Source organism: Vitis riparia, chromosome 18 (assembly GCF_004353265.1).
Source record: "Vitis riparia cultivar Riparia Gloire de Montpellier isolate 1030 chromosome 18, EGFV_Vit.rip_1.0, whole genome shotgun sequence".
NCBI classification, from domain to species: Eukaryota; Viridiplantae; Streptophyta; class Magnoliopsida; order Vitales; family Vitaceae; genus Vitis; species Vitis riparia.
In genome coordinates this window covers 6,950,106-6,966,741 of record NC_048448.1, presented here as the reverse complement: position 1 = coordinate 6,966,741, position 16,636 = coordinate 6,950,106, and the positions used below count along the sequence as shown (strand labels likewise).

The following is a 16,636-nucleotide window of genomic DNA, read 5'->3' as shown; positions in this document are numbered from 1 at the left end:
ACTTATAAACATATTGGAAATGTTCTTCTATTATCAAATGAGTTTAAAAGATGATTTTCTCTCTAGTTTACGATTGAAAATAAGTCGGGGTGAAAAAAAGGAAGAAGAAGATGAGTATGGGGAGAAAAATAAAAAAGAAGTTTTAGGTATTTTTAAAATGATTAGGGGATGTATTAATAAAATTATTATTTCTAAAATGGATATATAAATAAGGTGAACGTAAAGATTAAATAAGTGGATATAAATATAATTTTCCATAAAAAAAAATGATGATACCCAACCAAGTGTAAGATTTCCTTTACAAACACAAAAACAAACTCCAAAAAATTTAAACAAAGACATCCTCCCTAAACTTTTTTCAAAAAAATTTCTACCTCATTTCCTTTTTAGAGTTATTGAAATTTAATAAGACTGTATTTCTTATTTTTGATAGAATTTAAGATACATTTTGTTAATTTTTTTTAGTAGATAAATATATATAATCACATGGTGTCATTTTTTTTTAAAAAAAAGAAAAATATTTTCCACAAATACCTTACCATAATAGTTTACATCTAGAAGAACTTTCTAGCAAACTTAAAAAATGACTTATTAATCAAAATGGGATTCCAATTTGAAAAGTTTCAAAATATAATAATTTAAAATGATTTTTAATTTAAATAATTAGTTAAAATTAATTGCCCCCTCCCCAACAACCCGTCCAATTAGAAGTAAACAAAACAAAACCTAAAAAACTAAAAATGGACTGAGAACTCCGACAGTGGGAATCGGCCCTTTTTAACTCAACAGAAGGTGCATATTTGTTTCAAGTAACCCTTGCAATGATCATATTACCAAAATGTGAGTATGCATTGTGTTTAATCAGTGAGTAAGACCAGTGAATTGACCATGATCTGTTTATTTCACTATTTTACATAATTGCATGCCCCTGGGGGGTGCTTGCTTCAGATATACATGAGCGGTTATGTATGCCTAACAAAATTGGCTATCACCCCTTTAGAAACGGCCTAAGATTACAAGAATAAATCACTCAATTTTCAAATTCTTCCCAAGGAATATCAAGTACACTGTTGAAAATTTCAAATATCCCATTTATGAACTCCCGTTCTTTCTTTCCAACTTAATAGCCTCATAGGACGTCATCACCTCTTTAAACTTCGCTTCAGCAGCCTCTGCAACAAAACAAAAACATTAAATGTTGAATACCCAAGCCGAAGCAATGACATCATAAACAAAACAACTCAGTACCATAACACAATTTACAAGATCCTGGTTAGTGCCTGCCCATCCTCACCTTTATTATCTTGGTTCTGGTCTGGGTGGAACTCCATTGCCTTTGCTCTGAATGCATTCTGCATAGCATAGAAATGATTCATGATGAAACAGATTTCTTAAAGCACTCAAATCGAAAAGAAGAATACCTAGAAGAAGCCCTCAATAAGAATTTTGGAAAACCATGCCTGGTTAATTAACATAATCACAGAAAGCACTATAAACAACCAGAAACAAGTAAAGCCTTGACAGAATATTGACAATTTTTGACCTAGCAGAGACTAAATTCCGAAGAATAGTGATGTATTCTGAAAAGATTTCTGTTCATTTTATCATAGAATACCTTCACTTTCTTCCTAAATATGAAGGTGTTTTTGTTCTAAAATTCTCAAAGCATAGCTGAGGGTAACATCTCGGACTAAATAGCATGCCTAGTCTTATCCTGAGGGTTGAAAAATATGTACTTCTGAGCTGCAATTTATTGTCACAGGGGAATAGCATACAGAAGTCAGAAATCTGTGTGACATAAAAGCTGCATACATGGAATCAACTCATGTAGGTGGAACATTGATTGGTGGCAGCAACTACCCTGCAGTTGAAAATGTTATTAAATTGTTCTCTGGAAGAATGAAACAGTAATTCATGATACAATACCATGTTTTCAAGCTGCAGTCACCTCAACAAATCCCTGTCCCAAGTTCAAACTAGAGTCCTATATAAGGGCTTTTTTTTTTCCAACCCATTTATAATTAGAGCCATACATTTTTTAGTAAATATCTTCTGGGCATCAAAATGCTGCTCACAGCATAAGTAAAGATTTCTTTTGCCCTTCCTCCTTTCCTTATAAGGCTTTCAACTAGTATCAGATTACTGAATTTTTGTTGGATGGGACGGAGTAGTTAAAACCACCAGCAGCTGATCTACGACCACCCTCCCCTCTGGAACTGTCATTTGTCTTCATTATGTAAAATCTCAAAATCCTAAATGACTCCTCATCTCAACATCAGCTAGTGCTAACTCTATCTTCTCACAAATGCATTTTTTCCTCATTCTATTGTTTGTTGTTTTATTAATTGTCCATCGCAACTTCTAATTCAGCTATGCTTCATTTATAGAAGCCTGTTTCTTGATTGCTTAACATCTGAGACCATAAAACACGGCTGGTCCATGGTCCACCCATAAAATCTACCCACCAATTTTACGTTATTTGTCAACTACTCAACAACCTATAAGCACTTCTCCAAATCATCCATCATGCTCTAGTTCTATGGGTACAGTCCTCTGGCCTATATAACCAATAGTCATTAGATTTCACTATCAATTCTATGGGCACAGTCCTCTTTCTCCTGACCTTAGATGAGGAGTGGGTGGAAATTGATTTCTGAGTGTCCAGGCTAGAGATGAGGTAAGAGGCTGGGAGGATAGGAAGAGGAGGAAGAATACTGTATCTCCAAACTTGAAAGGGATTTAAAGAAGCTAGATTGTTTTGTAATTTACCAGGGGGCCAAAGGTAGTTGTCTTAGGTAGTGGCTAGGGAGAGTGGAAATTGTTGAAGTGTGTAATCGATGCTTGAATTTAGGGCAGCATGAAGGCTTTGATTAGATAGCAGAAAGCAGACTTGGTTTACCTGCAAGAACATTGTATGGGAACTCTCTGTTTTTTTTTTTCTTTCTAGATTTTTAGGGCTTGGTTTTTGTATCGGGCTGTGATTTGTTGTTTCTCTTTTCCCTTTGCTTGCCTTTTGGTGCTTTTTTGTATACTTTGTGTGTATTTTGCATGCCTTTTCCAAGCACTTTTAATATATTTTCTTAGTATACCCAACCAAATAAAAAAGTTCCTCCTCCCACTAATCCCAAGTTCCAACTAGCTAAATGCTTTAGATTCTATTTGGACGGTTTGGAATGAGAGAAATAGATTAGCTTTTAGGGGGGGCTCTCTACCTATTCAAAAGCTAAAGAATTCGTTTGTTTGTAATTTGTGGAGTTGGGCTAGGGTGTATATGGGAGAGGAGTCCTCTTCGCTTTTAGGTTTTTTGGAATGGCTTGCCGTTCCCTAAGGGGTGGTGAGTGTTGTTTTTGTTTTTGCGTAGGCTACTATGTTTACTTCCTGTATGCTTTGTGGCTTTTTGCCTAATTTTATATATATGCGCTTACTTATCTAAAAAAAAATGCTTTAGATTCTAAGGTATCTCTCCACAGTTCCAACTTGGAATTTATCTCTTTTACTTCCCAAGAAATAGTACTATATCTTTTGGAAACAAATTCACTATTAGGCCCTCATAATCAACCAGCTACAAATCATTTTACAGCAAACACCAACTAAAACAAGTGTGTCATGTTGATATTTGCTTATGGTAGATAACTGTATAGGTTAGAAACCTGGTTGGGAGATCTCTCAACTTGAGGGAGAACAGAGTGGCTCCAAAGAAAATGGGTGGTTGAAAAAGTTGGTGAGGCTCAGAATCTTGATAAACATGCTAAGTGAAATGAGTACATTCCTGAGTGCTGGAAAAGATTCACACTTACCCAAATATGGGCCTTATATAAGAGTTAGGAGGATGCAAGTCATCTAGGTTGCAGGCCCAAGACCAATATGTAGGCCTTGCACAGTCTTTGAAAGCTAGTATGTCAGCAATAGTACATACAGCTATAAAAGACAGTTCTTAATTGAAAATTAAATGGAAACTTGACAATTAAATCAGGAAAACAAAAAAGAAGAAAACAACTATATTTTCATTGCTCAAATAGTGATGTGAAATATAAGATATAAATTTAAGGTAGTACCTTAATTTCAGCTTCTGTATATGGTTTTGCTCTTGTCCTGTTGGGAAAAGGAGAGATGAAAATATCAAACTCAAGATCTAAGTATTAATGCTGAATTAGAAGCGACATATCTGAGGTGTAGCTGCTCAGTGATGTGGACAAAAATAATCTGAAGTGAAATCAACATTATTATTAATCAAAATTGCCACAGCAAGTAGTCATTCCAAAGTGATACAAAAAGTCAATTACTGTTTGCCATCAAATGTCGGATGCATTCACCTAGTTTCAGAATTTTCTTTATATGTTAAAAAACAACATATGGTTTTGGAGTAATTGTTTCTATTCCCACGTTGAGAGAAGATCCTTTGCTTGCTTACAATATATATTTGCCTCAACCTTGTGAACTCATAGACTTCAAAGCATGCCAGTTTATTTGGGCAATCAACTCAAACATGCACTCTGTCAAATGATCATCTATTCACTTTATATATATATATATATAAGGTTACCCAAGAACCCTAGTACACGAGGTTAAGGAAGACCACCTACAAATAAGAAAGACAATGGAGAAGACCAAGGTCAGAAAAGCATAAAAAACAAAGTAAAAACCAAGGTTAAAAAAGTTGGGATATATTGCCGATATATCCTTAATATTTCGAGTGTTAGTGGATCCCAACACAAAATTTGGGAAGATACATCCAAGGTTCAATATTTCTGGATATTTCTGCATTCCATGCGATATTTTCGCATTTCCACTAATATTTCACTGATTTATTGGAAAAATCCCAATTTATCGCTAGGTCAAAAATGGTCAAACAAGCAAATTTGCTGGGTCAAAGCACAAAAGCAGAATTCTGCAGTGTGGGGACTCAAACCTGGTTTCTGAGGTTCAAAAACCAACCCAATCACCACTGGGGCATACATGCCCTCACTAATTATATTTGCCCACATCATTCATCAAAAAAAAAAAAATTATATTTGCCCACATTTAATATATTTTATATTTACGCTTAAATTTATATATAGTTTAAAAATAAAATATTAAAATAAAGTTTTAATAAATATATTGATTTTAATTATTTATTGTCAAATTCCATTTAATTTATTATTGAAAGCACAAAAATCATGAATTAAATACAAATATAATAATTATACATATGTTATAAGGTAAGTAAATTATCATTTTAGCATTAATTGCAGTTCCAAATACCACCTATTATTATAAAATGTTATAAATTATATCATTCATATATCAATTTTAATATATGTATATATAGATTACTTCTTATATCATTTTTTAGAGGTTTTACAATATTTTAATGAGTTTTAATCAATTTTGATCTCACCGATATTTTATGTTAAAATATCCACCAATATTTCCCAATACATCCTTACCGATATTTTCATTCTTGGTCAAAACATTCTCAGGCTGTCTAGAAATGCAATAAAAGCAAATTTTCATCCTCAAGAAAATCCCCAACTAGGGATGTTAATGGGGTGTGCTCAGGTCCAGCCACCCCTATCTCGGGCACACCCCTGCAGCCTAAACACTCATCCTGTCCCTGGACCAGACCCGTGCCAGGGTGGGTTGGAGTCACCAAAGATCTATCAATTAAGAAGCTTGACCTAGTCAGTGCCATCCCCACCTTCCTTTTCTCCGCAAGAAGAAGGACCCAAAGACCAAACACTGAATACTCTTTTTTTTTTTGGATAGGCAATTTTTTTTCTTTTTTCTTTTTTCTTTTTGTCCCAACTGGATCTTGAACCTAGAAGCTCCCATAAACCCACCCCAACCATTTACCACTTGAGCCAGGCCTCAAGGGCATCAAACCCTAAACACTCTTCCAGTTCAGTTGTTCATCATGACCATGAAAATTAAACCAACACAGGAAAACCTGACTTGGAGACAATCTGAATGCGCTCATGGATCAATTATTATTATTATTTTTTTTTATAAGCAAACACAATTCATTAAAGAGGCTAAAGAGCCCCAACGTATACAGGGCGTATACAAGGCAACAAAGGCCAAACAAGCAAAAAGCCAAAAAACAAACCACCCCTCAACTAGAGGCAATCCACTCCAGGAAATCTAAAAGGGAATGCGGCTCCTCTTCCATATACAATTTAGCCCAACCCCAGATATTACATACAAAAGAATATTTAAACCTCTGCATTGCTAAGCCCCCCCTAAAGGCTAATCTATTCCTTTCCTTCCAAACCATCCAAAAACTGAATAACGGAATGGAATTCCAAAATTTTTTCCTTTTTTTCCCCACAAAAGAACCCCCCCAACTATATAAAACCTCCTTTATAGTATTAGGGAACACCCACTTGACCCCAACTAAACCCAACACTAAGTCCCAAAGCACTCTAGAGACTGTACAATGAATAAGTAAGTGATCCACACTTTCCGCTTCGCAAGCACACAAAAAACACCGATTAGGGAGCTGCCAACCTCTCTTTTGGAGCCTATCAAGAGTCAAGATCTTTCCCCAAGTCGCTTCCCACGCAAAAAACATAATTTTAGTTGGGACTCTTCCCACCCAAATCTTGTTTTTCGGAAAGTTGACATCCATAGACCTATTCAGCCAGCTATACGCATCCTTCACTCTAAACTACCCATTTCCCCCTCCCTTCCAAGAAACCGAGTCATCCTCCCAAGTTATCCTGAGTCCTCTCAACGCTTGGAGCAACTCACCTACCAACTCCACCTCCTAGTCTTTAAAATCCCTTATAAAACACAAATTCCAGCCTCCTTCCCCAACATTCTGGTCCCACAGGTCTTCAACTTTCGCATTTCTGTTGGCTGCTAAGACGTAGAGATGCAGGAACCTTTGGGACAGCGCTGCATCCCCGCACCACACGTCAGTCCAGAATTTGATTTTATTACCTTTCCCCACATTGAACACCATTTTGTCCCAGCACCATCCAGCTTCCTTTAAGATCTCCTTCAACACCCCCACCCCACACGCACCCACAGCCTTTTTGGTCCTCCAACCGTAATCCTCTTGACCATACTTAGCCACCAGCACTTGCTTCCAAAGGGCCTCCTTATCCGAAGCGAATCTCCAAGTCCATTTGCTAAGAAGCGCTTTATTCATGATAGTAAACTTCCTAATTCCCAACCCCCCATTCTCCTTATCCCCACACACCACATCCCACTTAACCAGATGAGTTTTCCTCTCCATGTGCCCCCCCCCCCCCACCACAAAAAGTCTCTTTGCAATTTTTCTAATCTTCTTGCCACAGAAATGGGCATGCAGAATAACGACATCTGATACACTGGCATGCTAACCATAGAGCTTTTAATTAGAGTGATTCTCCCACCCTTTGAGATATATTGGCTCTTCCAAAGAGCAAGCCTCCTTCTCATTCTCTCTTCTACCCCATCCCACCCATATGCAGCCTTATTAGGCACCCCTAGAGGCAGCCCCAAATACACAGTTGGAAGTTGCCCCACCCTACACCCTAACTCCACAACCAGCTCCTCTATCATTTGCACCTCCCCTACTGGTATAATCTCGCTTTTAGCCAAATTAATTCTTAACCCGGACGCGGCTTCAAACCAAAACAAGATCCAACTTAAATTCCTTAAGTACTCCTTCTTTGCCTCACAAAAGACAATAGTGTCATCGGCGAAAAGCAGATGAGCAATGTGGACAGCCCGCCCTCTATCACGCTGAATTTTGCACCCTGAGATGAAACCCCCCTCCATAGCCCTTCTGATAAGAACGCTCAACACTTCCATCCCCATGACAAAAAGGTAAGGGGACAGGGGGTCCCTTGCCACAGCCCTTTTGAACTCGAAAAGAAGCCAGCTGGCGTTCCATTCACCATAACTGAATATTTGGCTGTGGAGATACACCACCACATCTACCTCAGCCACTTAGCGCCAAATCCCATTTTTTCCATGACTTTCAAGAGGAATTGCCAATTAATACTATCATAGGCCTTCTCTATATCTAACTTGCAGATAACCCCCTTATCCCCCTTCTTATTCCAGTTGTCAATCACTTCATTTGCTATTAGAGAAGCGTCAAGAATCTGCCTACCCGTAACAAACGCGTTCTGATCGTGGGAGACTACTTTATCTATAACTTTCTTAAGCCTGTTGGCCAATACCTTTGCCAGCAGCTTATAGAGGCCCCCCAAAAGGCTGATGGACCTGAAGTCTCCTAAATCCTCAGCCCCTCCTTTCTTAGGAATCGGCTCCTCCTTTCATGGATCAATTATCAAATGAAGCAAACAATGAAGAAGAAATAAAAGAAGAATAATCTATGCATCACAAAGGACAAAAAAGGATCCCTTTCTTCAAATTCAGCCTATTTACAGTTGTGAAGGACACCTTCTCTATTTCGTTATTCAAGGAAGATGCAGCTTGGTTCTCTTAGATGAAATCAGTGGGGGAGTAACGAATCAGTCTATCAGTGACATTTGCAATTGGAGTAAGGAGTGAAGATGAAGTGGAGACGATGCCACACTTCTTTTCACGTGGCTGAAGGTAGGGCATAGAGTGTACATGTGGCACCCATTTAGTGGAAATGGGCAAGATGTGCTAAGGTCTTCACAGGAAGTAGAACAATCTAGTGGGGGAATCAGACCTAGTCTCCACTTTCAATTTCCAAGGCCAAGAAAGGCTAGGAGGTGAGTGCGGAGTTAGGAAAGGACCTTAAAGGCCAATGTCAAATCATCGTCCTCATGGCTTAGTTAGTGACAGGTAATCTTGACACTGCAAGGAAACCTATGCCAAACCCTACCCCGCCCAAACTCAATCATAGATTTTAGAGAACACCCTGAACCCACCCTACTCTGATTATGCCAAACACCCTAAACCTGCCCTACTTAGATTACACTCCCCAAATTTGCATCAATGTGGGTAGTCCAGTGTGGTCGCCTGAGAAAACAGCTACATTGTCATCCCTACCTCGAATCATTAAAACCATGACCGAATAAACTATTGAATTGTCTATCTATTTTTTTTCCCTTTGGTGAGAGGCAAACAAAGATTCACAATAAAGGTGTCTAACAAAAGGAGACACACCTATGTATAAAGGGGGGACATGAAAGGAACCAAAAAAAAACACCCCTCCAAAAAAAACCATTTTATTTTATTTTTTTATAGTTAAACTAAGCAGATATATTATTATAAAAGGCATATAAAGTACACACAAAGTATAGAAATAACCCCATAAAGCAAGCAAAAGGGAAAGGAAAACAACAAACCACAACCTGAAACAAAAACAGCATCCTAAAGGCCTGTAAAAAACAGAAAGCCCTCATATGAACTTCTTGCTTGCAAACCAAGCCCACTTACTGCAACCTGAACAAAGCCTTGAAAACTACCTATTCACACAAACTATAACCCCTCTAAGAATACTAAAATAAAAAAATAAAAAAACAAACTTCATCTACCCACTGCAGCCATTCCACCCTCCCTTACCACTTCAGGACAACAACCGTCTGTCCCTTTAGACATTACAAAACAAACCCGCCTCTAAATCCCTTTCAGATCTTGAACAGAATGGAAACCTTCTCCACTTCCCACCCTCCTGCTCCCTATCCTCATCTTTGTCCAACCTATTTCTGAGTAGAGCAAAGCCCTCAACCTCTAAACCTTCTAACAGCAGTCCAAATAACTTAAACTTCGAGAACACTCAGAAACCATATCCCACCAGCTTTTTCAGTCCCCCTTTTTCTGTTTGAGTGGTTGTAATTAACTGAGCCCTCCAATGAATTATCTACAATGAAGACTAATCCACAAAGTCTTGCAGCGTAGAACCAGTCATTCCTAGAGGGGGCATGGAACACTCTAGAAGGGACATAAAGAGGGTTTCCTTCCGTTGTTGATCTGATGTCTCTTCTCTATTAAAAGTTTGGTAGTTATGCTCCTTCCAAATGTACCAAAATAAGCAAACGGGAGCCATTTGCCAACCTTCCTCCACTCCTTCAAACCTCGTATCTTACAATCCAAAAGAAGCTCCCTAGTTCACTCTAGCAAGACCAACTGTACCTGAAAATGTTCAGCTGCAGAGCCCAAACTGTGTGGTCCTAGTTCTGTGAGTCAAAATGTGATATGCCAACTCCTCGTTACCCTCTCCTCACAAGAAGGTCTGTGGTTAAGATTTTTCCCCACTTTGCCTCACACACAAGAAAACAAGTCCTCATAGCAACACCAGTTCTCCACACCTCATAAACAGGGAACACGATTGTCTCTTCAGCACATAAAAAGTCATAAAAAGACTTCACTTTAAAACTTCTCTTCTTATCCTCCATCCACCATAAGTGATCTTCGTCTAATTTCCAATCTTGAAAATGCCTTCAGAACTGCACAACCTAGTGACCACCACCTCCTACATATCTACTACACTAGCATTAGTGAAAAAGGAAAGACTAAGCAGAAAAGGGAAGCCTTCTTTCAAAGGTTGATCCTTCACCCATTTATCCCCCCAAAAATTGGTCCTTGTCCTATTCCTAACCACAATAAAGTTCTGAAACTAAACTCTTCCCAACCCCTCCAAATATCTTTCCACAACTCACACCATAAGCCCCTCTTGCTTCTTGCAGGCACCAACCCCCTCCACTTTCCAAATTTACCCTGGATAATCCTCCTCCACAAACTGTTATATTCATTTTTTATCTTTTTTGATAGGAAACAAGAAATATATATATTGAAAACAAACTGTTATATTCATGAACAATACCTCCATTAGCCCCTCTTCCTGATTTCTAATCCCCAGTTCTCCATACTTTTTGCCCTCACAAACTGTTACCCAATTCACCAGGTGTATTTTCTTCCTACTCGGTGATTTCCCCACAAAGACTCTCATTAGATTTTCTTCTTCCACGTGCTTAATCTTTTCTTTAATCTTTCCTCCATTGAATCCCAACCAGTGCAAGATCTAGGGGGTGCACCCAAGGGCAAGCCAAGGTTAATGGAAGGAAAACACCCAGCCCTACACCCAAACAAGGAAGCCAATTCCTCTTGCCCCACCACTTCAGCTACAGGGATTATTTCACTCTTATGTAAGTTAATTTTCAGCCACTAGCACATAGTAGAATGATTTATTTGCTTATAAGATCAAATAAAATGATTTACTATAATGTTTAACTTAAACTACTATTTCCTAAGAATTATAATTTAGAGGGCATAAAGAAAGAAAATGATAGGAGAATAGAAGATGCAAGCCCTTGTGTTAGTGGTAGATTACACATGTTTAGAACAAAATAGAAGCAGGAGATATTAGACCAAATGATAAAACGAAATCCCAGAAAGCATTACCAATAAAACAAATATTTGAATCCATGTGAAGAGCCAAGAGATTTGAAAATAACCCTATTAAACCTTCCTACTTTCAGGAATCTCTTGTAGATCCAACAGTTTTTATTTATGAGTCTCAATTTTCAGAAGGGGAAGAATGAAATTAGTCACTCTTTTTATTTTTCTTTAATTGCAACCTGAGCCAAAGCCTCAAGGGCGATATTTTATTGGGTTTATCAGCTTGGGCTGCTCTAGTGTTTAAGGAGATCTTCTCTCTCTCTCTCTCTCTCTTTTGTTGGCAGAGTCTAAGTATAATCCCTATGTATATCAGTTGCAACCACACTGGCATTTTTTAATCTAATCAATTTATCTTGTCGAAAATGAAAAAAAAAAAGGGTTTCTGCAACCCTGAACGTTACCTGTCAAGACCCAAAGTTAAATAGTGATGGGATAGTGGATAACTTGCACTGGTTCTGTCTCTAGGAATTTCCCTGGAATTAGCCCTTTGATATTTGTAGGATGTATCAGTTTTCCAATACCAGTCATCCCTCTGGAAATGTTGATGATATGGACCTTCACCATTTTCACGCCAACTCTCGTAGCTTCTCTTGTATTTATTCCTCTCTCGGTTGAATACACTCTGCATACGCTTTATACGCTCCTAGGAAGAACATTTACAATCAAATAAATAATAAAAATTTTAACATCACAAAGGAACACAAATGAAATCAGTGGAAGTACTCAACTAAGGATGAAATGAACCAAAGAAACTATGAAGGATCAGCATAGGCCAAAGAATCTAGGGCAAACAAAGGGATTTTTCAGACACCTTAAAGGCAGAATGAAAGTAGTTCTCATTCTAGATATAGAGCATTATGCAAAGAAACAAGCTACTTGTTTTGAAACAGAAAGAAGAGACAGACTACTGAGAGAAGAACAACTTTAACATACAAAACTGAAGTAGAACAATAACATCTACCCCAAGAGACCAAAAATGAGGGATAGAGATAAAGCATTACTATTATTGGTCCAGTGGCCCTCCAATACCTACAATCCCACGATGAGAGTTGAGGGTATCAAACAGGGTTTTCAACCTTAGTACATAATAAGTCCCACTCCTCCCCTCCCCCAACCCAACCCACCAAAAAAACGCTATAAAAAAAAAAGGCAAAAATGAATTTAGAAAAGAAAACAAAGAGAAAAACTCACCACTCTCTCCATTTCTTCTTCATATTCCTCTTGCATTCGACGATTATATCTTTTCCATGCTTCCTCCTGAAAACTTGACCGAAAAGAACTACCAGTTGCACCATTCCTTGATGATTGTGACCTAGCAAACTTTTTCAGAGAAGTTACATATTTGATCAGTTTTGCCTGTCCATGCAACAAGTATTCCTTTTCTTTAAAGAGAATATTTAACAAGAATGCTACTTAGAACTTTTTTTTTTTTGATAGATAAAAGGATGTATATTAAACAAGAAGAGGAAGCACCAAAAACAGATGGTTATGAAAAGAAACAAAACTCTTTCCTTGAGCAGATGGTTATGTCACCAAGTTATTTTCCCCTTCCATTCCTCCCCCAACCACAAAAAGGAACTATTCAATGGATGCTGCCAAATATGATAAATTAGATGACGAGAGCACATGGAAAAGAAAGAGAAAATTAAAGTTCATATGGGAGTTTCTTTGTGTTAGAATTTTATAATTCATATAGAAGTATTTTAATAATTTCTAAAGAGAACAATTTTTGGTATCCAAGAAGATTCTATTGCAAAATTTAGCAGACCATCATTAGGAGTTTCCCTTCCTATTTTAGATGAATGGAACTGTTTCACATTCTTAGCAGATTTTAGTTTGTTTTCAAGTTTTCAAGTACCTATAAATAAGGTACTATGTACCAAAACAAGATTAAAGTCCAACTAATAAAAATTTGAGAAATCGGTTCTTTTGAAGGCATGGTTGTTTAGTTTTTTCTTCTTAATTTTTGGTGTTTCTGTGACCACTTCATAGACTCAAGAAGCCATTATCTTTGTTAATCTTTCTGACCTAAAATCCCACTTCACAAACACTAAACCTCTTTCCAACTTCAATTCTTTTGCCTGAACCCTAAATCATACATTAGTTTCTATCCAAAAATTTGGGCAACTTATTGTTGTTAAATTATATCCTCTCTAACCTATTTTTAATTCATATATCCTAAAACATTTCTTTCAACTTTACAAGCTTAAAAAGCATGAACCTTTCTTGACCTCTGCCCAACAATGGAGGGATTGCAGACAGAACTTTAGGTGTTGTCCTGCAACTTGTCATTCTATTTTGTTAACTAATGAGTCCATAGCACGGATTACAAAAACTAATCCAAGTCTAAATAAAGATATAGCAAATAATGCTATGTTTCATTCCTGAAACGATGTTCATGAGTAGTTTGCCAGAATGGAAAAAAGTTTTCACATAGATAATGCACATGTTACAAAATAATGAGATAATTGGCAACATATTTGTTAGCTTGGAAGGTTGGTAGTCTAAAATGGTTTTAGAGCTGCAGTTGAAGCATCAAAATTGAGTCTCTCCTACTGCTACTCTCCAACTATTTATCTGGATTCTGTAACTACTACATTGTCTTTTCATGTGGGGTATGGTGTCACAAGCGAGGGAAGGTATTAGTTTGGTATACATTTGTGGGCCCAAATCCTGACAGTTTAAGTTTTTACGAAAGTTGATAGTTTAATAATATTTATTTAAGCATCAATCAATTACTCGGCATATTCAAACTCATGCATGAAAAAGTTAATATAGTGAAACTGCTTTATCTTTATGAACAATTCAATTGAAAACCATATGAAGCTGAGGCAACAAATTGGATTCAGAGTCTAGGGAGACTTGATCAGGTCAATGAGGTAAACCAAAAAGGGATAAAGGTAGCCAGCATATAATTATGAGTTCAATCAGACAATCTGCAAGGTCCATTCCTGGTAAGCAACTAGTCTGCTAAATTGAACACCCAGAAAATATATCACTAAATTACAGAATAAGAAACAAAATATAGTTTTCATCAGCTCCCATCAGGTCACATGTACAAAATGAAAAAAAGATGCAAAGGTGGATCCCAAACCAGGTTGGGTAGACAAGTAGAAACCTTCAAGAGAAGCAAAATAGGAAACAAATCAATTTTCCTTGTCAAAACCTGGATTTCGGGTGTAATATTATGCCTGAACACAGTTTTGTCCTAAACCCCAAGTAATATCATCAAATAGATGATTGCTTTTGGTTTCTAAATGCCAACAATTTTGAAAGCTTCCCTACCCTTCTGGGTGATACATACTTATAGGGGGGAAATTATTAATAGAAACAAGCAAAAATACTAAATTATTTAGATGATGGCACAATACAAAAGGCTTATTACTCAGAATCATCCAAGTCAGACTGGCCTTGATTGACTGAAAATTATTAATAGAAACAAGTAAAATTACTAAATTATTTAGATGATGGCACAATACAAAAGGCTTATTACTCAGAATAAGCAGTGATGAAAGGCTTACCTGAGTATAGAACCAACCAGCTGTCCTACGAAACTGCCCAACCTGCCAGGTTGCAACAATCGCTTAGTATGTAATACAAAATACGAGTGGTAAAGTTAAAGCTGTATCCAATAGAGGGAAAAAAGCACTCCCCAACAGAGTGTATAAACCAAATATCCTAGGGAAGCAATGAATAACGAGTGGAATTTCTTCCAGAGATTTAGTTCATCAATGATAGGTAGACCATCTTTTTAATTCTTGCAGAATAGTGCCTCCACCCTCTCAACTCAATACAGATTACTCCTTTTAATAATTGGTGTCATGGACTTTTACCTAATTTTTGTATAATCTCATGCATTTAGAAAATCATCTCTATGGATTTTCCAAAAACTATACAATTTGCCCATCTAAGTTTAACCCTAGTATATCAAGAGAAATCAAATTTTCACAAATAATGAGGGTTCCCTTGTGCTTCACAAACTCTGCACAATTTTTATTTTATTTTATTTTTTAAAAAACCTTGGCCAGAATATCAAAAACATTTTTACTCATGAATACAACTCAATCAAGTATCCCACAGCACTGCCTTGCATCATAGGTTAACTGAGAAGTATTAAGAGATACATGCGAATTCAGAACCTAACTGCTCGCAAAAACCTACATTTGATTAGTGATAACCTGCGCTGATCCATAACACGCAAACATAAATGTTGAGAGATATAGATTAAATAATAACTCACGGCGAAAGTGGTGACGGTGGCTCCAATCAAACTGAAGAGGAAAATTCCCCAAAGTCGCATGCCTTCGCCTTTTTCCTCATACTGTCCGTTTGACCGCGCCCATGGATTATTGTCACTCCCTTTCTCATTATCATCTTCTCTCGTATTCTTGCCCTCCGACATCAAATTCACCGGTTGCTCCTAACTGCTGACCACAATCGAATTTGAAACCCTAGAATCATGCTCTCAAATCTCAATATCGATTCCTGTTCTTCTTTTCTCTCCTTTTTTTTTTTTTTTTTTCTAATTTACTTCAATCAATATTTATTTTGGACCGCCTTGAGAAGCAGCGCCCAACTTCTTTACATTTGTAGATTGAGGAGAGAGGCAGATGGGCGAAGGAGACTCTCCGCATTGAGACAGGGGTGGTATCGTGTGTGGTTACTCTCAGATGCCTAAAATGATGTGGCCTGATCGGATTGTTCTAAATGTGCCACGTCATAGCGTAGCGGAGAGAAGGTATTTTATCAGCTTATCATCGTTCAGGCATTCTGCACCAGCCAACGCCTTTGTAAAACCAACTCTTTTATTTCATATTTATCCCTTTATAAAATAAAATTTTTTATTACTAAATAAATTTATATCAAAATTTTAATTATTAATTGTTTCATATAAAAAATATATTTTTTAAATATGGTGTATACAGAATTAAACTCTATTTTCACAATTTTTTTATAAATCAAATTAAAATTCTTTTAAAATATAATATTTTCATATTTATTTATCTAACATAATAAAATTATAATTCTGTATATAATTTATTTATAATAATTTTTTTATTAAAATATTAATAAAAACCAAAAATCATGATTATATTTCTTTAAATGATTTTCATAAAAATAAAATAAAAATGATGATAAAATGATTAAGCAGTATACTATTTTTATCTACTATAAACTGTTTATGATATAATTTTTTTTTTCTATTTTAATACACCTTTTACTATATAATTTATTTTTATTAATTTTCTTCTTGTATTACTTCGAAAATATATTATATCCGATTATCAAAAAACTTGAAAAAAAAATAGAAAATAAAATAAAAGAA

The 16,636-nt window shown here is 36.6% G+C and overlaps 1 protein-coding gene across 2 annotated transcripts; it reads right to left on the bottom strand.

Moving 5' to 3' along the window:
- Window positions 1–830: 830 nt before the first annotated feature.
- Window positions 831–15,957, bottom strand: LOC117906865. Of its 2 annotated transcripts, XM_034820116.1 has the most exons (7): window positions 15,551–15,941; window positions 14,832–14,873; window positions 12,502–12,630; window positions 11,712–11,953; window positions 4,056–4,092; window positions 1,295–1,352; window positions 831–1,172 (listed from the first exon to the last, which is right to left on the bottom strand). In XM_034820116.1, exons 1-7 carry the CDS (start codon window positions 15,710–15,712, stop codon window positions 1,093–1,095), a joined length of 750 nt encoding a protein of 249 aa, XP_034676007.1. In that variant the 5' UTR covers window positions 15,713–15,941; the 3' UTR covers window positions 831–1,092. The 2 variants fall into 2 exon arrangements, 1 of the variants encoding a protein (XP_034676007.1); XR_004649914.1 differs by lacking the exons at window positions 831–1,172; window positions 1,295–1,352 and adding an exon at window positions 4,412–4,579 and having other exon boundaries at window positions 4,066–4,092; window positions 15,551–15,957.
- Window positions 15,958–16,636: the final 679 nt, after the last annotated feature.

Coding starts and splice junctions, on each gene's coding strand:
- LOC117906865 (XM_034820116.1), bottom strand. CDS start 15,712: ATGTCGGAGGGCAAGAATACGAGAGAAGATGATAATGAGAAAGGGAGT. Junction 11,954..12,501: donor AAGAAGAAATGGAGAGAGTG/GTGAGTTTTTCT, acceptor TGTTCTTCCTAG/GAGCGTATAAAGCGTATGCA. Junction 1,353..4,055: donor ATACAGAAGCTGAAATTAAG/GTACTACCTTAA, acceptor TATGCTATGCAG/AATGCATTCAGAGCAAAGGC.